At 38.7% G+C, this 25,296-nt stretch overlaps 1 protein-coding gene across 1 annotated transcript in view; it reads left to right on the top strand.

Annotated features, from left to right (window-relative positions):
* Positions 1–25,296, top strand: part of LOC145769003 (myoferlin-like) — a 249,109-nt gene that overhangs the window by 187,838 nt on the left and 35,975 nt on the right. The window contains exons 33-37 of the mRNA XM_082580605.1: positions 7,569–7,676; positions 9,082–9,207; positions 12,076–12,165; positions 13,925–14,082; positions 16,324–16,494. Coding sequence (XP_082436731.1) covers positions 7,569–7,676; positions 9,082–9,207; positions 12,076–12,165; positions 13,925–14,082; positions 16,324–16,494 — 653 coding nt within the window. The remainder of the gene's footprint in view (positions 1–7,568; positions 7,677–9,081; positions 9,208–12,075; positions 12,166–13,924; positions 14,083–16,323; positions 16,495–25,296) is intronic.

Genomic DNA, 25,296 nt, shown 5'->3' on the forward strand with positions numbered 1-25,296 from the left:
TCTCTGCAACTATGGTGCAAGAAATCTTTTGAATCGGTATTAAAGCGACACAGCTTATAACTAATAATAATAATATTTTTAAATAATTGCCAAGTCTAGCCTATAACCTAAAAAGTTTATGACAATCTATGTAATATAATTTTTATCAATACAAATGGTACTGGAATTGACAATGGGTTAATCTTGTATCTGCATCTGCACAAGCTTTCAAGTAGGCTACAAATTAACTACTAAAATTAACTACTGGTCATGAGCATGACGTTACAACTGCAACCGGTAGGAAAGGCTCCGGTATGGCAACTCTGAAGTTACGGGAAATATGAAGTTACTCTTTAGTTTTCCATTAGGCTCCTCCCGGGTCTGCACTAGCCTGTAGCAGTAGTACCTGACGAAGCCCCAGGTATGGGTCAAATAGCACTATTATTAGGGTTGTTACCTTACTCAAAACCTGGGTGTGTGATAGACTGTGCGGAAGAAACTCATGATTGATGTAGTTCAACTAACACGAAGGCACCGCTCAGTAGCATAGTTGCAAAACGTGCCTAAGAGCATGACGTGACACGAAAGACGTTATGGTCATCCTGCTGCATTGGATTTTGTAGCCTGAGACGAGAGGGTGAGGTTGGAGTCTGCGCAGCCCTCCCTCACTTAAAATAAAATGCGCAAGTCATGCTTCTGCATCAAGAAGTCCTGTGGCGGAGGAAGAACGGCGAACCAGATGATGCGAATACACCCAAGCTATAGCCATGATCCCACACACAGGCGGCTATGGCCATGTGGTCGTTTTATACTGAATCTAGACCAGCAGTGGAATCCGACAGCCCCTTGGGAGACCGAGCAGCCCTCTCTGGGCATGCTCTGCTATACTCCCTTATGCTTCCATTTCAAAATCGGAAAAGTTATTCGATCTTGGCGTCTTCAATGCCGGTGTTGGCTGTGAACACCAGGTCTGTATTGGTGTTGTCGGAACACATGGTGTAGGAAAGTGCAATAGCAATGGTGGTCTGCCAAAACCTGAGCCACTTATGGCTTAGCCATCACGCACTATGTTCCGTCTTCCTTCCCGTAACAAAACATCATGGACGCACCCCCGTTCTAAACACTGACATCATGTTTCTAAACACTGACATGGCAATACCTCTACACTGTCTTTGTTGATTTGACAAACACTTTTGATCAGTAAGCAGGGAAGGACTGTGGAAAATTTTGCATAAATACAGAAGCCTAAATACATACATCTCCATGGTAAGATAATTTCATAAAGGAATGATGGCCTACGTTGCTGATGACAATGAGTTCTCTGAAGCCTTCCCAGTCACAAATGGCTTTAGACAGGGCTGTGTCTTGGCACCCAATCTGCTTAGCATGATGTTTTCAGCTATGCTAACAGATGCTTTAAGAGATAAAGATTGTAACGGTATTTCAATTCGCTATCGTTGTGACGCGTGACGGCTATTTAGCCTGAGACGCTTCAAGCAATCACCAAAGTGACCGAAACTGTCGTTCAAGAACTTGTGTATGAGGATTATTGTGCCCTGAATGGCTGCTTCCAAAGTGAAAATCAACTACAAATAACTAAGTTCTCGTCTGCTTTCGATAACTTTGGACTAACAATCAATACTAAAAAAAAAAAAAGCAATGTACCAACCAGCCCCATAAAGTCATATGACGAATCGTCGAACCATTATATTCATCACTGTAAACGATGAGAAACTTCATGTCTGTCAAAGCCTCAAGTACCCCTGGAGTACTCTTTCTAACATAGCCACTATTGACTTGGAAATCAACAACAGAATCGCCAAAGCATTCAGCGTCTTCAGCAGGTTGACGTCTAACGTGTGGGAGAGGCGGGTAATCAAACTGTCCATAAATCTCAAAGTATATAAAAGTGTTATTTCCACCACCCTTCTTTATGCCTGTGTGAACCCTTTAACTGCCACGGGCTCTTTAAAGCGTCTAAGCCTTAAAAAAATAAACACTTTTTGAAATCACCTTAACTCTGGTCTTTGCTTTGCCAAACTGCATGGGTCTTACTTTTTTAGAAAGAGGAAGACTTGTAGGCTATTGTCCAAAAGTTGAAAAAAATTACTAGGTTTGTATTTGAAATTTTTCTGCAATTTTTAATCATTTACAAAGAATTTTTATTGTTTGTGCAAAGTGAAGTTAATGCGGCTCTTTCTTCGCATAACGCATAAACATTACGGAGACGCTTTACCGCAGTTTGAAATGCTTTTTTCAGATATCTAAACGGAAACAAAAAAAGTAAAAAAAAACACAAAATATCTGTAGTTTGTCAGAAATTTTAGTCTGTATTTAAGGCTTTTTTTTAAATACACAAAACTTGTAAACATATTGTAAAAGATTGTTGAAAATGCAACAACTTTCATTTTTTCTGGCGGTTACCGTTCTCAAAATACAGCAGTTCAAAACCAAAGCCTTGCTCAAGTTAAATTCTGAAAAATGCATCAAGAAAAGCGTGGCAGTTAAAGGGTTGGTGGGTTTGATTTTATGCAGCCATTTATCTTCAGCGATGTCTACATATTGTTTGTTGGGTTGTTCGGCGAAAGTAACGACTGCTAGAGTTGGTTTCTTTTTCAGTTTAATGTTGTGGAATTCTGTATAGGCCTAATGTTTCAATAATGCTGCGTTTGCATGTGTTTCAATTTCATAACTGCATATATATCAAAGGATGGTCACATTTACTCTGTATATAAATTTCTAATTTACTTCATCTATTCTTTGCCGCTCGACTTGCCGTTTGAATGCGTATCCAGCAAAAGTTTGTTTCTTTTTTCCCTAATATCTTTTTGCCATCGAAGGTATACTTTAGTGAAATCGCTCAGCATGCTGATTACTGACTTCATAACAATTTGATTTGATGAGAAAGACTCCTTCCCTTCTTTGCCTTCTGGTCCACTAATCTGAATCTTCAACCGCCGGACGTTAGCCTGAATACGCCAAAAAATATTGAACTAAAAACTGGATTCTTATCAGTATGCTTGGAACTCTTTTTTTGCGGCGTCAGTTTAAACAGACGCTAGGAGGATATTGGTTAAAGCCACACTTCAATTCATTTAACAGAGATGGAACTTGCTTCTGCATCTGTACAGCCAATTGTGTTGAACATGAAGTAAAATTTTGAAGGTCCTCATATCAGACAGCTGGGAATTGTTCTTGTTCTCAACATGAAGTCTAAGTTACATAAACAAAACATAATTGGTTATTTTAAACAGTGGCGTAGCCAAAGAGGGGGGGGTGGGGGTTACAAACCCCTTTAAAACGCGTGTGACGTCACGATATTGGAAATGATGCTTTCAGTCTCTTTATGCTTAAATGATCCTTTCAGTCTAAAAATAAATTGCCTAATTTTAAACAAAACTGCAATAAAAGGCCGAGTTTTGCCAATACCAAACATTCAAACGTCTCAGCCAGGAATTAGCAACAAGAAAACATAGAGACTTACCCTTATTTCAGAAAAATACCGAAGAAAACATGATCTTATCCTGTTGCTATGCCACCGGACAGCACCATTTTACAGGAATATTCATACCCACATTTTTGTTGAAAATGCTCTCAGAATGCACCAAATTCAAAGTAATTTTTCAAAATTTTGTGGGGGAGGTCCCCCAGACCCCCCGCAGCTGGGTCGTCAAACTCCCCCCTTTCAAAATTCCTGGCTACGCTACTGGTTTCAAACGTATTTGTGCAAATTATATATCTATTTTTTTTATTAGAAAACCACAGGGTTACATCTATGCTGATTGCTGAACTTGTAGGCAAATATAAACGTCTAGATTGCAGCAGGAAACACTTAATCCATTTTTAATCTTCATAATCGTATGAATTAAACCATAGGCATACGAAGCCGAGCAACGTGATCAAGTTTAACATCTTCAAGTTTATTACATTTACAGAAACACAAAACTATGCAAAAATTAAATATCGAACGTTTTCGTCATCACGAGATGTCCTTTTTCGCACCTTGCCTTTTTGCAATATCATGTGATCTGTTCAACACCTTTGATGCAGTTACCTTTGATTCTCGTGGAGCCTATATCGTTGAGTTTGAGCTAGTCGGAAGTACTGTGCAGTTTTTGTCTTTTCCTGTTTATAGATTTAGTTATTTATTCATTATTTTATTCAGATGTAGTTAAGTTGTATGCTTATTATTCCTGAAGAGGACATGTTGTGATGTCGAAAACGTTCGATACTTAATTTGTTGCGTAGTTTTGTGTTTCTGTAAATGTAATAAATTTGATCACGTTGCTCGGCTTCGTATGCCTATGGTTCAACAGGACTAACTCTCTACCGAAGCTCTATCATACGAATTACTTTCTAAAATTGAGTGGTGCAGAGAAAGGTAAAAAAAATTTCTAAGATATCGGCATAATGAAAAAGAGGTACTAGAGAAGGAGGAATACCACAATAATGGCTGCTTACTTTCGAAGCAGCAAACAAACTGCACTGACCTTATAATTATGTAGAAGCGCAAAAAGACAATTTTTAGTTATGTAGAGATGATATTTTTTACATTTTTTTATGTTTTATGGTGTACGTCTTTGAATGCTTTGCAACGTCTAAAGTCTCCTAACACCAAACTAGTTTGATGTTTCGCAAATACCAAATTTTAAAAACGCTAAAACTAATTCTGGTTTTATTGAGGTATACAAAACCTAGGAAAAAATTATCCTTGCGGAGGGTATGCATCGTCTCAAAACTAGAGGTGATTGGAAAAATTTGCAATTTTGGAATCAGTGTTGCAAGAATACCTCATAATAGGGCTTAAATTTCAGACACCAAGTTGTAATTGGACAGGTGTAATAGTTTGTATGATTTAAATATTTCATTGAGTAATTGTATAATCGGTTCGACGGCTTAGAGCTTAGAATAGCCGTCTCTGAATTGGTAGGCATGGGTTTGATGCCCTGTCACAGGTCATACCAAAGACTTATTAAAATTGATTGTGAATCTTATTTCTGCTTGGCACTTAGCAATAGAATGGATTCGGGTTATGATGTACTCAATTCCGCCTCTATACACTGCTGCACTGATTGGTGTTTCTTACCCAGGTGTTTTGCTTTTTTTTTGTTACACAAAACTGGGGTATCAAAATCAGGAAACCAGGCTTTTCAGACAGAATGTGAAAAAAGATTTTTTATCAAAAAACCTTATATGATTCAGTCAAGCTGTACGCTATTCATACTGTTTATCTTCTGTTTATTAGCCTACTCATTTATCTTATCGCATTTAGCCGCATTATACCGCATCATACAACATTGTCTCCTGCTTCATTCGCAATGAAGAATCACATTGGACCAATTTTAAAGTAGCGAATTGAAAACGTGTTGTAAGCCGCGTAGTTTTAAGAATTATATTATATAATCAATAAAAAATCAACCAGGTTTGGTAACTACAAAAATTTATTGGTAGAGCTTTCGCCGCCGTAAAGGCGGCTTCATCAGTACTCTTATCCAAATAGAATCAATTTGATTAGTCAAATAGAATCAATCAATTCAGATTTGATTCTATTTGAATAAGAGTACTGATGAAGCCGCCTTTACGGCGGCGAAAGCTCTACCAATAAATTTTTGTAGTTACCAAACCTAGTTGATTTTTTATTGATTATTATACGTTTGGCTGAATCCTTTTACATGGATCCTACAATTATTGATGATTAGCAATTCCCATAACACCGAGAAGCCAGAACTGAGGTTAAGAGTCTGCAGAAACCTTTTATTACTATATTATATAGCCTACTTATTAGCTCCTGAGATCAAGACAATCGTTGCAAAAGTTTGCAAGGCAATGAAGCAATTCACAAAATCTATGGTGCGCTATGATCAGTTTGATCATACTGTAATTTGCAATCTCAGAATATTGCCGTCTTCGTCAAAAAGAAGACTTTCTCCTTTGATTGCAAGACTCGGCGAAATAGCTTCTTTAAGTTGTTTTGCCGTTTCTACAAGTCATCTAAAGATATTATGGTGGCGATGATTGGTGATTTGGGTTGAAGTTTTGAGTTTTCCGAAGATGAATGTGAAACGATCAAAAAGCCTTATAAAGCTCTTAGTTTTATTGAAATAACAGACGAATACCTTTTCAATGAGAATGCTGACCGTCAAGCGGAAAAAATGGCCACGTTTACCGTGAAGCAGTTAAAAGACTTGAGAACAGAGATTAGTATAGATCTGCAAAAGATAAACGGACATAACTCAGCAACAACACTACATTTAGCATTATAAAAACAAAAAAACAAAAAGCGAACAATTCGAACATTTTCGGCTAGTCGTAGCCTACAGCCTTTTTCTAGCTTGTAAGGGAAATATTTTAAAAGAAATACTGGTGTCAAATTTGGACAAACACTTACAGTACGAACAATTTCGAAGGACTAGTCTTTTGTTCGTCTGAGTTCGACACCAAGATTCACGAGGCATCGATCATCAAATCTTTCAACCCAGGGCTCAACAGGCAATTACTTGCTAGCGGAACCTCCTACCTTTTAACCGTTTTTGATTGAATTGTCACGTGTTGTGCTTCTCTTATTTTTGCTTTGCTTGTGCCACTATCTTGTGTTGTGCTGTCCATTTTGCGTAATCTGCTTGAGTCCTTCTTGTCTAAACAATTAGTTTTATCTCTCAAATACTTGACCCGTTGTGCTGAGTAATTTTTCAGCTATCATTTTATGTGAGCAAGTTAAGCAGTTTTTCAAATATATAAATTTGACCATATTTTTGCTGGGATACTGTATTATTCTTTAGTATTTCTTTTAAAATATTGATCTTATAGGCTTGAAAAGTATGTATGACCAGCTGAAAACGTTTGCTTATTGTGTTTTTGTTGTTTTTATGATGTTAAATGTAGTGTTGTTGCTGAGTTATATCTATTTATGGTTTAAAAAAGTTACCTCTCTACCCAAATTGTATTTGCAAGAGAGATTGGAATAACGTGTGCAAGAAAATGGAAAATGAACTGATTCATTCAAATATTCAAAGTTTCTCAGCTACCTGGACTAGTACGAAGACCAATCAAGACACAAAACTTGGAAGGCAAAAATTGCATCCTCAGCAAAATCTTCGGAAAGACTCTATCCACAAAGCCCTGACTGTCAATAATTTTAAAATCAGGCCAAAACCCGGTTTTGAAATTTTCTCTCAAACACTAGCACTGACACTATCTGCTTAGGAAAGCGCTGAGTAGCAACGTATATCTGCGATGCAACGCTTGTTATATATAAAAAACTACATTGTTATCTTTGCTTACAAACAAATAAATCCTTTGAAAGGTAAATCCTGGCAGTTTACATATTCGTGGGAGGTTTTGGTCAGCGAAATTGACTGATCGTGACGCTCTGGTGAAGTGTTGTTTTCTGTGCGCTGTTCCATTCACTTTAGGTGCCGCTAAATGTAAAATTGCCCATGACATGCATTGCTCAAGCTCACATTCCTAGAATTGAACCAATGGTAGCCTACCTGATGATTTAGTTCTTTCGTTAAAAAAAAAATTGGCGTTAAACTATCAACTAAGCTACACATTGTAATGGTTAACAAGTTGATCCTGCCATCTTGCAGCCAACTCAACGTGTGGATGATATCGATTGGTGGTCGAAATATTATTTTTCTAATGGGGTGCTTGAAAACCAGGAAGCTTACATCGAAGAGGGATTGGATGCTATCAAGGTTGTCATCTATTGTTGCAGGAGGCATTATATTTTAAACATTTAGTATCACTTTTTTAGCCACGTTGGTGCAGTTACTTTTGTTTGGATCATATTTTTGTTAAATGTGACGTTAAATCATTTTTGTATTTGTATATTGTAGGCCTACTCAGCGGATAAATAGATTGCAGCATTCCTTGTGTTTTTATGAAGCAAATAGCGATCACACACAAAAAGTAGGCATAATAATTAAGAAATAACAGTAAACATTGCTACAAAAAGCACACTAGTGTCTAACGCTTATAATTAAAACCACTGTAGAAAGGCTAATTAGTTTGAACACTCGCAATATCTAGACGGATTAAGCAAACCAAAACATTACCCGTACGATCTCTTTAACGTCACCGGCTAATCATTCAAGCAATCCGCCAAAATTTCTACGGCTTTACTACACTACTAACTTCTTCCACGTTAAAGAAACAACTTTTCCAATACAGAAAAACATCGGCCTGCCAAATTTTTCTTACAATAGATAAAAGCGATAGGTTGATTTTTAAAATAGCCTACTAAGTGGAAAGTTAAGTCCTTATACAAAATTGGAAGTCAGTTGGTTTTTACTACATAAGAAGAAAAGCTTTCAAAAAGCGAATTAGATTAAGAGTGAAAATTAGAGAGATAATAAAAGAAAAATTGGCGAATTTTTTATTTCCCATAGTATCATCAGTGGAGATCTTTCATGTTTCAAAATACAATATCAGTGATAAAAATTAACATGTAAAAAAGTTACCTTCCAAATAGAATTTTTTTTAATATGAACTCTCATTGCAAGTCATTGCAAGTGAACATATATTCATCATATTGAAGGAATGTGTTTTGACTGTTTCCACAAAATTTAAAACTTGAGAGCTAAAATCTCAAAAATGCGCCTCCTGAAAAAAACAATAAAATTTGGTCTTCAAATTTGTTGCTGTTTAAGAAGATATAACTTTGAGAAAGCATAGGCGTACAATTTATGATGGTGTTTATCGAATGATAAAAATTCCAAAGGAACAGCTTCATTTGGATACCAAACTTTATCTTCTTTTGTGAAAAGCAAAAAGAAGAGAGTTGTGTCGATAGCAGGTGAAGCAAAATAATTATGTAATAAGCAAAACTTGCCAGTTCAATAAGGAAAATCAACTGTCCAAAGACAGTTTGAAAGTATATGACCTGTACGTTTTAATTAAAAAAGGATTGTGAACTGCTTCACTTGGAACAAATTTATGAGCTTAAAAATCAGCAATAGTTTCCATTAACGCTATTCGTTGCAAAATGTCTCCAATGATAGAACTGGTGTCGTGGCATCACACGTTTCAGTATTTGTTAATGTTTTTTCTAGTAAAATCTATTCGTCTTGACAATAATTATAATTGACCATTGTAACGTAGATATACAAGGATGAATTAGAAAAACAGGAAAATTTCAATCACTTCAATGATGTTGTTGAGACATTCAGACTGAACAGGGGCATTACAAAAGAAGATGAAGAATCCGAGTTTGCTGGAGAATTCAAGGTAGGCTATAACTATGAAAATATCAACCTTAGTAGTATCGGCTGCAGCAATTAACAATTTTAACAACATTTAACAGTTTTCGAATACTGCAAAATTTAATTCATTTTTTATCTTGTTTGCTAATTTCCTCGTTTAAGACTACGTTACTACATACTTTTTATTTTGCAAGAAAATTAGTAAGAATTTGAATAATATTTTTGTTAGGCTAGTGGCATTATATTATTTTTAAAAATATCTCACAATCAAGTGAAATTAATTTGAAAAAATCAAACAGAATTTAAGAAAGTTTGAAAATCGTCAAAATTTTACTAAACTAAATCGCACGTAGCCTATTTCGATTGTCTAAAATAATTTCAAACCTTAACAACAATAAAGCGATGTAATCTACAATTTTAATTTGTATTGTTTTTTGTCATATCATAAGCAAAATAAAATTGGTGATTTTGTGCTTCTAATTCACTGTGGGCGCATCGTAAGTTCAAAAAAATAAATTAAATTTGTTACACCGAAAAAATAAAAACTACTGGTCTACTTCATTAATGTGCAAGCTCAATTTCACATCACAGACCCTAGGGCGATTTTTGTTTATTGTAAAAGGGTGATACTAAAATAAAAATGTAAGACTTGCAAACTTAGAAAGACATCAGGTGTGATACAGTTCTTGAAATTAAACAAAACTGGTGAAATAGCGGGGGAATATTATCTAAAGTACACCAATGTCCAAGGAACTGTTAGAGAACCTAGTTGAACATTAAAAAAAGAAAGTAAAAATTAAAAATCTAAGTTGTCACTTTTAACAAATTGCCATTCTGTTTTTATGTAACTTCATTCTTTCGTCACTACATCATCACGCAAGCTCAGTGTCTATAATCGCAACGTCATCCTCACCACCGGACGAGGACGCAGGAGCACGTCAAGACTTGAGGGATCCGTCCTGGCCCCACTTCTCTTCAATGCTTACATCCACGACCTTCCACCAACAAACTCTAAGTTGTTTGCCTATGCCGATGATCTATAGCTGTAATGCACGATGCTTCAGAATGGTCCCCACTAAAAAGGAGTCTAACTCAGGATATGGCGAACATGTCGGACTACCTCCACAAGTGGATACTCAAGCCCAGCAAAACTAAAACGGCATCGACTGCTTTCCATCTGAACAACAGGAAAGCAAAGCGCGAGATGAACATCAACATCAATAGAAATGCCCTGCCCTTCTACACCAGTCTACCTCGGTGTTGGTTTGGACAGGACTCTCACGTATCGACAGCACTTGGAATTACTTCGCAAGAAGGTAACATCACGTGTTGCCCTCATTCGTCGACTGGCAGGTACGAGCTGGGTGTGCAACAACAACAACTTTGCACACCACAACCTTGTCTATTCCACGGCAGATTACTGCCCCCCTGTATGGAGTCGCAGTGCTCACACTTACCTGCTTGATAAACTCATTAACGACGCCTTGCGTATTGTATCGGGATGCTTGCACCCTACACCTACTGAATTTTTACCAGTTCTTTCAGATATTCGCCGTAGAGCTGCCACACTCTCCTTGGCTCGCCGTTTACGGAAGTCACACCACGTGCTCCACAGCTACATCACTAGACCGACGATAAATGAACGCCTGAACCAAGAAATCCCTTTGTTGCTCAAGCACAATCCTTATTGGGGCATAACACCACAGCTTCATCTTGGATCATAAACACTTAGAAAAAGGAATGGACACAGAACCCTTCCAGACACCACTTCTTCGTACCTGATGCTGTGCCCGTGCCATCAGGAAAGAAGCTTAGCCGACCTGCTTGTGTACGGCTGAATCGCCTCCGCACATGCATTGAGCGTTTTGGATCCATGATGCAGAAATGGGGCTTATCAGCCTCTGCGGCATGCAAATGCGGTGCAGAAGAACAAACTACAGAACATATACTTTATCACTGCCCGACCTTTAATCCATCAAGAGTATGTTATGGTACTTGGTCTGTCAACGCTGGATGACTGCACCATCAAATGGCTGCTTGAGGAATGCCCAAGCATCTGACCCCGATGTAACGTAGTCAAAAAAGAACAAATTCTCATGCGAAAGAAGAAGATCACCCAATATTTTAGTTTGCGTGTAAAATCTGGCCAGTACTGACCACTGAATATTAGTTCTAATCTATATAATTTTTAGAGAGGTTAGCCAATTGAGAATCATAAAATTGCATAGACACTTTCTTTTGGCCAATCACAATTTTCAAGCAGTGGATGCAGTTCTTAAGTGGTATTGCTATTGCAAAACTATGCATGCCTGTGAACATGGATTCATCTGTAAGGTTTTTCTTAGGTGTATTCGTGTAGATTCAACCCTTTGTATACTCGTTGAAAGTGACAAAGAAGCTTTTATGCAATGTCAGTGACCTATCTGCTAAGTGTATCAGCGGTGTTTCACAGTTCTGCAACATGGGATCTTCTTTGTTCAGCCCAGTGCACTACCTCTCGGAATGTCCAAAAGATATTTTCTAAAGAAAACAAGTTAGGCTACTGGAAATTATGTTGGTCAGCTTTATTCCCTCTGTGATACATAAGCAGCTTTCATTACACATGAAATTAATTTTTTTTGCATGTGCTAACCACTCGATATAGGACAGGTATATCTTGTTGCCCAGTACCATTAAAATACAATAATCGTGCAAATATTTTTAGACGGCAAAAGGAATCTATCGACAAATTCCTGGTATTTTAGTTTTCTTTCGCTTTAGCACGTAATTAATTCGACTTTTTTTCCGGCTGTGATTCTTTGATAGGATATGAAGCAGCTCAGTCTCATCCGTCATTCATAGACTATGGAGACAAAATTTTTAAACCATTTATTTCAACGTTGTTGCTTGATAGGGATCTTTCAGGATTTATGGTCTGCCTGACATTTCAAATGATGAGGTACCGGTCCGATCCTTTGACAAATTGCCACTTGCTGTTATTGTGGTAAGTGATCTATAACTTGCAATGTAAAAGTTTTTCAGAACAAAATAAACTCACTTGAATATCTTTATCGAAATGTTTGATGCACAGACGAACAAAAATCGATAGTTGTGTTACTTACATTTGAGTGTGTATATAACTTCGCTAAAACATTTTGTATTTCAAAATTGTCAATTTAGCTCATGCTAATTTTATCTATTGCAACATGTACTGTAGATGAATGTACGATTGTACGTAGACTAAAATATTATTTCAGACAAAGCTGTATAAAAAAATTTGAGCTTAAACCCTTTGAAGGTTGGGGAAGGGGGCTGTCAATTCAACTTTTTTGTATCAAGAGTTGTTACTCTAAAACCACTACTGAGGCTGAGAATACGAGATTTCTTGACTTTTCCTAACTTTTATTCACCTCTATTGAGCTGAAATTTTGAGCGAATAAAGGTTATAAATTGAGAGATATAAGGCATTTCTCAGCACATCCTCTGAAATATTTCATATTCTATTGTTCAAAATTTTCCCACCAGCTGGATGAAAGTAATTAATTTGGCCTATTTAATTAATCCTAACTGTTTCACAGCGTGAAGGGAATTGGCTGTATGTAAAATTATGTAAAAAAAGTTTAATCACAACATTGCAATGCATGTTCTTCATTACTCTACCAATAAATAATGTGTAAACTCACGCTACAATTACAGTCATAAGTCACCTCAACATTTCAACGTATATGAGCAGTTCTAAAATTCACATAGTTTTAATTTTCGGATATGCTCAGCGTGAATAATTTTACAAAGTGAATCCCAAATTTTAAAACCGTGCTTTAAAAAATAACAGAGATATTATTCCTAAAGCATATGAAGAATCGACAGCAGCTCCCCCCCCAAAAAAAACTGAGCAAAACTCCAGGAGCCCAGCCTTCTAAGGGTTAAGTGTATTTCAGAGCGTTTTGGGGATATTTAAGAGTGCAGATTTTACAGTTTTTTCTATAAAGTCCAGTTGTTAGTTACTCTGTTGGATATTTTAGAAGTTTTTCTCCATCTTCAATCTTAGTAGCTGACTTTCTGTATCTTTTCGTATCTACATCTTTACTGTAATTTCTGATCTCAATCTCCAAACTGATCTTTCAGTGACCAAGTCTCAGATTGTACGTTAGCACATTCTAGAAATTGTGCTTTGTTATTGCACAGCCTCTTCGCCAACAATTTTCATAAACAAAATATATTGTTCAACTTCAATTACTTATTCAGTTTTCTATATTTATTTTTCAGCATTATAGTTATTCTATGTTTGGTGTTTATCCATCTATTATTATGGTGTTTATTCAATCACTCATTATTTTAGTTGTTCTTTGTTGCCAATTTTCACTCTTACTCTCTCCTGCACAACTGTTTTAAACATTTTCCGCATACATCAATGATGCTTTAATGAACCGTATTACATTGGCCAATTTGATTTCCGATATTCTCAATTACCATTTTTATTGCTGTACCCTAAAGCATATGAAATTTAATAAGCATGACTATTTTTCAGGTGTTCACTTTTTTCCGCAAACTTTAGTCTAAAGACTCTAACTGCATATAAAAAAAAAAGCGTGGTTCGATTCAACCGAGTAGCCTAACCTCCACTGTTTTAAAAAAAAAAATTATATTAATATTCTGCCCACCTGCTGTTAAACAGTATCCAGTTGAAATGTTAAGCCTTTTTGTTAAACCAATTGAAATGCTAAACCTTTATGTGTTCATTTAATCACGCCATGATATAACAGGACGTTAAAGTTCGGATATACATCATACGAGGCTTTGATCTCGCGTCTCAGGACTCAAACGGATTGGCTGACCCTTACCTCAAAGTGAAAATTGGGAAAAAACGCATAAACGACCGATCGCAGTATATCCCAAACACACTCGAACCCACATTTGGAAGGTTGGTACCGGTAGTAGATGTACTTTACGTTTGTTATTTTTTATTTCAATCATGACAGCAGTCTCAAGCCAAAGACAGGAGCCCTTCTAAAACCCGATTCCAGCACTAGTCATTGCACATGATTAGGGAACTATGTTCTTGTGAAATGTCGTGTTACCACAGCGAAACCGCAATATTGGGCTGAAACAGATCGTTTCATTTTCACTTGTGGAATAAGCTACGATCATGCTGTTAAAAGCAAAGCCGAACCTAAAAATAGCCTATATTTACACTTTGTATGTTTGGAAGGGTGTTGGGAACAGTTTTACTTTGCTTGGAGAAAAATTATTTAAAAATAGTAGGCCTATGTAGTAAAATTGGTTTTCACTCATGCGAAGCTACATTATAGAAATAACCCAAAAGTTTCATTCTAAGCTACTTTATTAGTCTTCATCCTCTCCAAGGTTGCCATTTATTGCAATGCTAATTTGTTTGCCATATAACTACACTGGCAATTTATTACGCAAAACGCATCAGCTCCATCGCATTTTGTATGGTGTGCAGTTGTGCACATCTCATATGTGGCGCCTTTGGCGCTTCAACCAGTGTCTGTAAACAATCATCGTATTCAGAATTTCTGGAAAATGCGGGTTGACATTTGGTAACAATCAAAAGTTGCGCCAGGGTTCCAAATAGAAATAAAACTGAATATGTGGTTTAAGAGTGCCATTGCAGAAGGTGCCAGGTTGTAGAAAATTACTTTAAAATAATGCGATAAGTGATTTTTTCTTTTGTGTCCTGCGTGATGTCTTTTGTGATGTTCAATTTGTTCATACTATCTTCATTGACTTTAAAAAGGACTTTAACAGTGTTAAACTATCTTACATTTAACAAAATTTTGGATAAAGCTTTTATCAGCAACATATACATCAACCTTACGACAAAGCAAATGCATTACTCAAAACAAACATCGAAACAACCAGGTCAATTCATTTTCTAAAAGGTGTCAAACAAGAAGATGTTCTGTCCGTTATCCTGTTTTGCATCGTTCAATTCAGTAGGCCATAGCCCTAAAAGGGCCGTAGCCATTTCTCTCCAGAGTAGCATATTGCTCATAAAGATGAAAGAAATCTAGGGCTATAGTCGAAGGAGCGCCAATCCGTAGTCGCCGGCACGCCTTTAAGTGTCTTGCAATGACACAGTCACATGCTTTTGAGCGGTGTCGATCCCACGCCCTGTTGAACGTTGAAACAGTCCTCTCACCAATCGGCTATGCATCGTAGCTGCTGCAGTAGCCCCAGAAACGGGATGTGAGTGTAGCCTACAAGTGGATTCACGATTGGCGTTAGGCTAACGTAGCACACTATTCAATCTGAGTTATGCAGACGACAAGGCCATCATCAACACCTCTAAATTGAAAATACAGGAGTTTCTAGGGCAAAAAACGCTGCTAGACTCGGTCTTCAATAAAGGTGTCCAAACCAAATGTATGACAATCGATAACATTAACAACACACTTAATTTCACTATGTATACGAAAAACAAAACAATAGAACACGTACCAAAATTAGTAGTTAATATCTTGGCCACAAACTATCCGGGACGGAGATGAAAACGCTGCGGAACAATATTGAATCGGAACAATATTGAAAGCTTTTAACTTCCAATGGCCTCCCAACCAAACTGAAATCAAGAATTTTAAACACTGAAGTTTTACTACTCGTGCTCTACAGTTTAGAATCCGTAAACTGGGCGTTAACAACATTGACAAAATCCACCACTTTCCAAAATCACATCATAAAAAGTTCTTGACCACATGAAAATAGCACACATATGGACTATAACGAGGCAGCCACGTTCAATGTTGCAGCACAGCAATATCAAAATTAGAAGCTCTAAAACTCTTCTGCTACACTAAAACATGAAAATACGCGGTCAGAAAATTTGCATAAAATGTATAGTAAACAGAAAAACAAAACGTGTGAGATAACCAAAACGATAGCAAGACAAAATCTAGGCATGGAAAGAAGTCAATTTGGCGACACTAGGCGAGCTAGTTCAAAACCGTGATTCAAGGAAACAAACAACCGTGTTGACAACTACGATCTGTTTCAAGCGGAAATGGCGATTGATATGATACAGTGATAAATATCTAGTCACTGGTTAAGCTTCAATTGCTTGACATTGTCTTAAATAAACTCCTCCAATTGAGGAAGTTAAATCACAAAGCTTTTGTTAAACAACTTTCCTATAATTTTTCAGAATGTTTGAGCTTGATGTAAAAATTCCAATAGAAAAAGATCTGCATGTTCAAGTGTACGATTGGGACCTGATTGGAACTGACGACAAAATTGGGGAAACCATCATCGATCTTGAAAATCGTTATCTCACAAAGTTCCGAGCCTGCTGTGGCTTGCCATCTACTTATTACGTGTAAGTGATAGCACACTGTGTGGCTCCACATTGCCCCTTTTCACTAAGTTAAAAATTCGTGATGCTATTTAATAAATTTTCAAAATCATAGTAATGGAATTGTTCCGGGGGGTCAATTGCCCTCTTAATATGTAATTGTGATGAATTTGTAACTTGGCTGGCTGATTTAAGTAACGTTGAATTTGCGTTGTTCCTTTGTTCTCCGTGAAGTGCTTTGCTTGATGACCAAGACGTTTCCACCCTTAATTGTTGCTTTGCCGCGTGCCGGGAGCCGTTGTGTCTGGAGGCCAGTTACCTTTTTGTGTTAAAACCAATATCGGTAAAGCAAGCGAGAGGAATGCCAGGACAACTTTGCTATATGTGTGATTTCGGATTTGAGTTTAATCGTTGTGAAGAATCATAAGTGAGTGCAAAAATCAGGTTGTTATCTCGACTCAATCGATCGATTCAGACTAATAAATCAAAACACATTGAACGATTGCAAGTATGATTGACCCAAACAGAGGAGGGTAGTAGGGGAGGATAGTAGGGAAGCCATAAGCTCCTACTCTTGTAACTAGGAATTATTTTCACTTTTTTGGTGTAGAATGACAAAAACTTTGTTCATGATGATTGCATGGGATAATATTACTACAAGGTGAACAAGGAGATTCATAGTTAACACTTGTTATGATTACCAACAAAGGCTCACTTGCATTGGGTCCACTTGAATGCAGAAACTAAACTAAAAATCAACACAAACCCACAAGGCACAGTTAGCCTACATTGAAAGATTTACCGTTTTTACATACCTGTACTTTCCTGACAGTGACACAGTTGTTCGAAACGCTATGATGCGTTCCTGGCATCAAAAACTAGTGAAGAGAAATCCATGACTGCCACTGATCTGTTGGAACACCTCAACGTAAAACGTAAACAGCGTTGGGAAGATGCAATAGAAGGCATTGACTTCACCCACTCAAGCAGAGCTGCATAGAAAACTTTCAATCACCTCACAGGCCGCAACCCAAATCCTAAACGTAGCCCTGTAACCTCTAACGTCATAGCACAACAGTTCCTAGCCAATGGTAAATTTAAAGTGACAAATAAGAAGCACACTCTTCCAGTGAAACAGAAATGCAGCAGGCTCTGGAACGCCCCGAGCGCAGATGGCCACTTGTCAGCCCCCTTCAGCACCAGATAACTTGCATTTGTCATCAAACAAGTTAAAATCGGGAAATTGAGGATATTGAGATATTGAGGATACTGAATATTGAGGAAAGTTTTGAGAAGGGTAACAAAGCAGGATTAATCTTGGTGGACCTCACTGCTGCCCATGACACTGTGTGGCATCAAGGGCTAACCCTAAAGCTCCTCCGCATGATCCCAGACAAAAAGGTACTGCGATTTCTCGCAAACATTCTGGAAAATCGGACCTTTTTGCTGAAAACGAGTGACGGGCAGAGTGTAGAAGAGTTGTCACTCCTACTATTTAACATCTACATCAGTGACATGTCAAAGACTACATCACGCCAGTATGGCTATGCTGATGATCTGGCACTACTCTATTCTGACAAGTACTAGCATGTGGTAGAGGAAGCACTTACAGATGACGTGGCCCAAATCGCAGACTACCTGAAGCTGTGGATGCTTTAACCGAGCCTGGCAAAGACCACTGTCACACCTTTTCACCTTTGCAACATGGAATCTACGCGCCAATTTTCAGTTTCTCTGAACGGAAACCCACTCCCACACAACCCGTGTCCCACCTACCTAAAAGTGAAGCTCGTCCGACAATTAACCTACAAACACCATGCTGAAGCCCTCCAAGCTAAACGATCAGCACGCAACAACTTGCTGAGATGTCTAACTGGAACATCCTGGGGTTCTAGTACATCCACACTCCGTACAAGTGCTCTTGCACTTGTTTACAGCACCTCCGAATATGCTTCCCCCACTTGGTGCCGCAGCGTACACACTTGCAAAATTGACACTGCCCTCAACACCACCATGAGAATAATCACATGTTGCCTGCTTCCAACTCACACTGACTTTCTGCCGGTACTATCAGGCATCGCCCCAGGTAGACTTCGTAGGGAAAACGGCGTACGCAGTCTGGTCCTACAAGCTGTGTCAAGGGATGACCACCTCCTTAACCAAAGTGTCCTAAACTCGCACTCCCAAAAGCACCAGCGCTTGAACGCCACCCGTTTTCCCGACATGCTGCAGCTATCTGTAAATCCAGCTTCCACATTTCCGAAATATGGAACAGTGAATGGAGAGAAGTTGCGAGACAAACCTAATTGAAGTCCTTCCCATTACCAACGCTCCACCCGAAGCAGAATTACCTCGGAAGGAATGGGTGAAGTTCAATCGCCTGCGGACTAAAGTGGGCCATTTCAAAAGCAATATGTTCCAATGGGGGCTCGCCGATTCACCATCTTGTGCGTGTGGCTCAGATTCTTAGACTGCACACCACATTATCTACAATTGTCCTGTATATCGACCTCAGGACAGATATGTGGACGTCACAACACTCGGTGAACACACAATCCATTGGCTGCTTCGCCTGGATGTAACAACGTGATCTGTGGCGGCCTCACACGCAAGAAGAAGAATTGTTCGAACAGAGGGAAGACCGTTCTCCCACCCGCAAGCCATCTCAACGAAATATATAGAACGCTTCACTAACGCGTTCTTCGAGCACAGTCAACAAAAATGTATAGTCATCTGTAAAATTGATATTCACAGTGTAGGTAAAGGTGAGTCCCATACTGGAACCAACCGTTGGGGGATGGCGGATAAGAAGATACGGTTCTCATTATACTAAGCCTTCAGCACTAACGAAAGTAGGGTGGCCAATTCCTTTTTCTCGGCCGCCTTTTCTTCAGCAATCACACCCACCCAATTTAATCTATCCTGGGTAGAGGTGAGCGATGTGTTTCAACGACCAGCTGAAGCCGGGAGTAGAACTAAGATCCCATGATTGGAAAGCGAAAGCTTTATCCTCTGCGCCATCTCACCATAGAATAGGCTATGTATATTATACAGGAGCTGTCAATTGCACTTTTTTTTCAAATCACTTAGCAACTCGGCTCAGATAGGAGGCTTAGGTCACAAACAAATAATCTGAAAACTTTTTTTAGATCGGACCGCAGGAAAACGCCGCACAAAAAATCAATATCACCCTAATAAAATAAAAAACGTTCCCCTCCCCAAAAAAAAACGTAATTAAAAAAAAGAAAATACACAAGACGACGCTAAATAAGTTAGTAAAAAACAATCAACGAAGGGTGTTATCCGTTCTGCCGTCAAAGTAAAGGCCTTCAACTATTGTGCCGAGCGAACTGGATGCGAAGTGATTCGTTTCTAAACGGAGCCGTTTTCGTGCACAAACGAGCTTGTTTTTGTCGACTACCATCGTCGGATTTAAATCGTCTTTTGTGTCCAGTAATGTTACGACTGCGAGGGCAGCTGCTGCTCCACTTGGAATTCCACACCTTTCCGCCTCAAGTGCAACTGTACGAGGATCGAAAGTACATCGCTTCTGCTCTTTTTCGAGTTCTTCTCTGCCGATCGAGCACTTTGAAGGAAAGCGCCTTCTGGGAAATTCTGTATTGTCGTCATCCGAGAGATTCTTAGCGTTCCTTTTTCTCATTTACTCGCTTCTCTCTCAAAAGCAGTTGCTCCTTCCGCTCGTCTCTCTTCTTCTCAGATTTTACCGCCTCCCAATCGACGTTTCTAATGAAACCAATGCGTGCTCCGCGTTGGTCCTGAACAAACTGGCCACCCTACTCTCGTCAGTGCCAAAGACTTAGTACAATGAGAACCTTATCTTCTCATACCCGACACTTGAATCAAGTATGGGAACCCCTTTACCTTTACCTTACCTGCAATGTCCATACCCTGCTTTCACCTTTAATATAGGATACCTAAGTTTTAGTAGCTTATGCTTGCTTGCATACCATGCTTTCACATTTTATATAGGCTACCAAATAGCCTACTTGTATCCCATGCCACCACCTTTTATATAGGATATCAAGTAGGCTACTTGCATACCCTGCTTATTTAACCTAGTTGCCTAGCCCTATAGCCTAGCTTACTCTGAATTCAGGCAACCCTGCCTGTCAGGAGGGTTACAATTGACAGTAGCCAATTTCAACATGTTCTGATTGGTTGGGGGTGTCAAACTGCAATTGGGGTCTTACTGAGAATTAACATGTTTAAGTGGCTACCAGCTATTTGTGTTTTAAGATCTGAGCACACATGTTTCCAATATATTCTTTCGCAATTTCGCAATATATATTTTTATGTTTTATAACAAGAGACAGTGAAAAACTGAACTGTCATGCATTCCGGGCTTTATTAATGACTGAGTTTAACTGTACGATGGTTGATGAATCAACCATGTTTGATGGGTGTGCGGCGCACACACCCTGAATATACGCAACTGCAATATCCCTGGAATGGGATATGATTTACTGATTAGTTGGACCCTGTTGTGCACCGTCTTCCTGGCGTTCAATTTAAAAACGGTTTTCGATTTCGCCATTTACTCAACAAACCTCCTTAGAAACTCGAGTTGATAAGCGATCTGTTTCCGACGGCCCTCCTTAATGTATAACCAATGATTTAGAAAAACTGATAAAATATCGTGGCAATCCTACTTATGGCTTAGAGCAGGGGTCACCAACTGGCGGCCGCGGGCAGCATGCGGCCCACCACGCTGTTATGTGCGGCTCGCGGAAGGTATCAGCGTACAAGTATAACCAAAATACTTTTCTTGAGGAGTTAAAGAGCATGAATGTCTGCAAAATGTTGTTAATCAACAATTCTTGCCATGCTGATAAGCACCGCAAGTGACAGTTGTCTAACACTGGTCTACACGATTTTGCTCTATAAACTTTGAAAACTGTTTTAGAGTAATTTTGGGGTGCTGAATCCGAATCTGACCTCAGATTTATCCCATAACGTCAGGTTTATGAGATATGATAACAACAAATTGTTACTTTTGTCAAAAGTGGAAGATTTGACGTTACGTTTATTGCACATACACATTGTGCTATATCCAGAAATCCAGGCCATGTGGTGCATAATTGGTGAAATACACCCACCAACTTAATTTTGATACCAATTTGTTTTTTAAGCAACATTATTAACAAGGCAGTAAAAACAAGCTAAAAGGGGGGCTAAAAGTATAATTGACCCCCTCCCCCGTCTATGTTTTGCATGAAACCACAAGATTAAAGCAGGCCTATAGTAATGCTTGTCCAGTAACCTTATTTAGGCTGTTTTGGCCTGTCTAACACTAACCATTCGTTATAGCACTGCATATGTTGGTGGTAAACGGAACGCCAAATCTTCCACTTTTGACAAAAGTAACAATTTGTAGTTAACAAATCTTACAAACCTAACGTAATAGGATAAATCTGCTGTCAGATTCAGATTCAGCACCCCAAAATTACTTTAAATCAGTTTTCAAAGTTCATGGAGCAAAATAATTCTTTTTTGGCATACCAGTGTAATCAAAGAAAGTCAGTTTTACTCTCACGAAAAGGATGAAAAACCAACTCATTGCTTTTTTAGAAGGAACACTGTTCATGAGTTACAATAGAAACGCTTTTTCGCTGATTTCCACAAGCGTTTGTTTCATGGTGCCTGGTTTCTTTCTCTCTGTTATTGGAGCCTATTTTTGCTGATATGTTTGCAGGTCCACTATTGTTGCCTGTATTGCGATGTGTCAAACATTTCCTTGTTTGCTGAAACTGTTAATTGCAAGATATCATTTGTGAAGCGAAGTGGCAACACCATAATCTTGCTTGCAGTGCTGCCGAAGTTAGTTGAGGATTGGAAGGGGGGGATAAATCTACATTTTATTAAATTTTTGACGATTTTGAACATTGGGGGGAATGCATATTTTTATACACAATTTTAGTGGTAGCTTACCAGTAGGCTATTAAGTTTACTAAACAACCACCGGACCTCGGTAAATTAGCTGCTAACAGTAACAGCATAATATACAGAAAAGAAATCATGGAGACAAAAGTCCTATCAGTGCTCTTATGAATGACTGCTGCAAGATTAAGAAACAAGCAAAAAAAATTGGTACCTCCAGCGGGATTTGAACTCATGACCTTCCAATGAATACTTAGTTTTCCAAAAAAAACAGAAGTTATACTTTTCTTCTTGTCCTCTTCTTCACTAGAATACCTACACTTAGTGCACTAGCCTACAGGACAAAGTCACTAGTAAGGAGACTGAAAACAATCGAAGCTCCATAAGAACATCTGCAAATTTATGACAAAAATAATAACTTTCAAACACATCACAAGAACTTGTTACAAGCGTCTTACGGTAGTGAGCATTGAAAACTCATTAGCAATGTTATTTATGCTGATGTCATGTCAAGAATATTTTGGTGAATGTTGCAAACAATGCTAGCTCTCAACCTTTCCTGTCCCAAAGTATTTTTCAGCCAGGTTTTCAACCTACGAAGATCGGAAAACGACCTCTCACAAGCAGCAGAGCTTACCGGGCAAACTAAGAGGATCTTGATTAGCTGGAGTATTTGAGAATAGAGAGGTTTTTCCAACTCGGACAATGCCTGGTAAGCTCTTTTAGCTTCGTACAGAGATTTTGCTCCTGTTGCCTTTCTGAATGAATCAATTTGATAACTCATCGATTTTTATTCAGCTCTGGATAATTTTTTACCATTTCAGGAACTAAGCCGGTCTTGATAATTCGTGCAAGTTCTTTATTCTTTGCCGAATCGGAATTCAGGCAATTTTCAAACCGTTCGGTCAGTTCAGAGATACCGTAACTCTGTCCATGAACTGATTGTAAATTATTATAATACAGTTGAGTGTCTGCAGTAGCTGCCATCGAGCCTCCACCCAATTTTTCAGGGACTCTTCTTTGCCGTGGTACTTGCAAAAACGTGATAAAATTAGCAGCAAATTTTTTCGGAATTGAAACAACTGCATTTTTGTAATTGTTTTCAAACTCCAAATAACGATATTTCTCTAGAGTGATTTTCAAGGTCTCAAACAGATCTTCACAAGAGTCAATGTCAAGCTTTTCTCCTTGCAACGTGATACTAAATTGCTCCATAAGTGACAAAGGCTTCAAAATCAGCACAAGTCTCACATATGTTTCAGCTTTAACTAAGCTTGTTAAAGTTCCTTGTGCTTTTGTTTTTGCTTCTAGCGTAGACAGCAGACCAGAAGTAACAATTTCTGACAAAGTTTTTGTGATGACATGATAGTTGACCACCGTTGACTGTATCGGTGTCACCCTGCACAGTGCACAACCATCTCGTTGGGCACTGTGATCAAACATCAATAAAAAAAAACAAAAAAAAACAGAAATTCGAGATGTTTGCAAACAACTAAATCGAAGTACCGGTACAACTTCATAGCAAATGTTTTTTTCTAAATTATTGGGGGAGATGCTGTCAAAATATTGGGAGGGTATGTCCCCCCATCCCCCCTACTTCGGCACCATTGCTTGCTTGGCAACGAATATTCTGATGAATCCGCACGCCTCGCCATAATTGCGCAAAACAAGTGGCCTCGTTTATTAGGCATTGTTAAAGGAGCTTGGCCTGGCAGTAGCGTTGTTCGACTAATTTTGTTGCTGCGGTATTCTAAGATAAATATTAACAACATGTAACGCTGGATACTGGGTACGAAATGCTTCTTTTCTAGCATAAAAGTCATCCTATCTAAAATTTTATTACTGCGGCCCGCCACAGCTCTCCTTAGTGCCAAAGTGGCCCGCATGCAAAAAAGGTTGGTGACCCCTGGCTTAGAGGCTCAGAGATTATGTGCTCGCAAAGGTATCAAATGCGTCAATTGACGTGCCCAATCCTTCTAGTGCGCGCTAAACTGTGACCGCAGAATCCCAAATTGCTGTAAAACTGAAAAAATGACAAATGTTTCCCTATTACCAGTTGTTTGCTTGTTGTTTACAGCCAGCGAAAGAGTTTTTTTTTTATTTTGTACTATTTGGGGACGTGTTGGAGAAAGTAGTTGGAGTTGGAGAGAGTAGGCGGGTGTTGCCTGGCTCGTTCGCTCGACTACCAAACATACATTATCTTACAATTTTTCATTTTGCCGCTTTAATTAACGTCACGAAGAGTATAAAAAACTTGATTTTGTAAGACATTTGAGGACTTCACTCGTTGGTACAGTTATATTATCAAAAACTCAGTGACATTCGTCCACGTAAAATGCGAGCCTGGCCAGGGGTGCCGTAAGCGGGGGTGGCAGGGGGGCAAATGCTCCCTTTTAATTTTTCTGTGGATGGGGGGGCAGGGGGGGGCAAAGGTGCCCTTTTAAAGTCATGTAAGCCACTGCACATTTTGCAATACGATATAACAATTTCAGCTACTCGCTTTCAGCCTAATTATAATGTTTCATTTCTGCCTCGAAATAATATTCAAGACACAAAATAATTCTGTATCACAGTAGGTTAGCCTACATCATTATAGCATAGCATGATGCGGCTGATGCCCTTCCGTGCTGTTATTCTTTGTATACCGGACACTTGTATCATTATTCGATGATGAGCTGATGGATGAGCATTATCGCTATATCTTAACATAAAACTTTAAAAAAATTGGCCTTTCAGCAACAAAAGTGCCCTTTTTTCATAATCCTGCCCCCCAGTCAAAAACCGTTCCGGCGCCCCTGAGCCTGGCGTCATTTCCATTCACTCCAGGACGTGGCTTTTCTTCAACATCAATGCCATGGATCCGTTGCAAAAGCGCTAATTTCACAATGTTACGCTTGCCGTCAGCAGGCAGGTCGCGTCATTGAAAAT

The sequence above is a fragment of the Aplidium turbinatum genome, chromosome 4 (assembly GCF_918807975.1).
Source record: "Aplidium turbinatum chromosome 4, kaAplTurb1.1, whole genome shotgun sequence".
In the NCBI taxonomy this organism is placed as follows: Eukaryota; Metazoa; Chordata; class Ascidiacea; order Aplousobranchia; family Polyclinidae; genus Aplidium; species Aplidium turbinatum.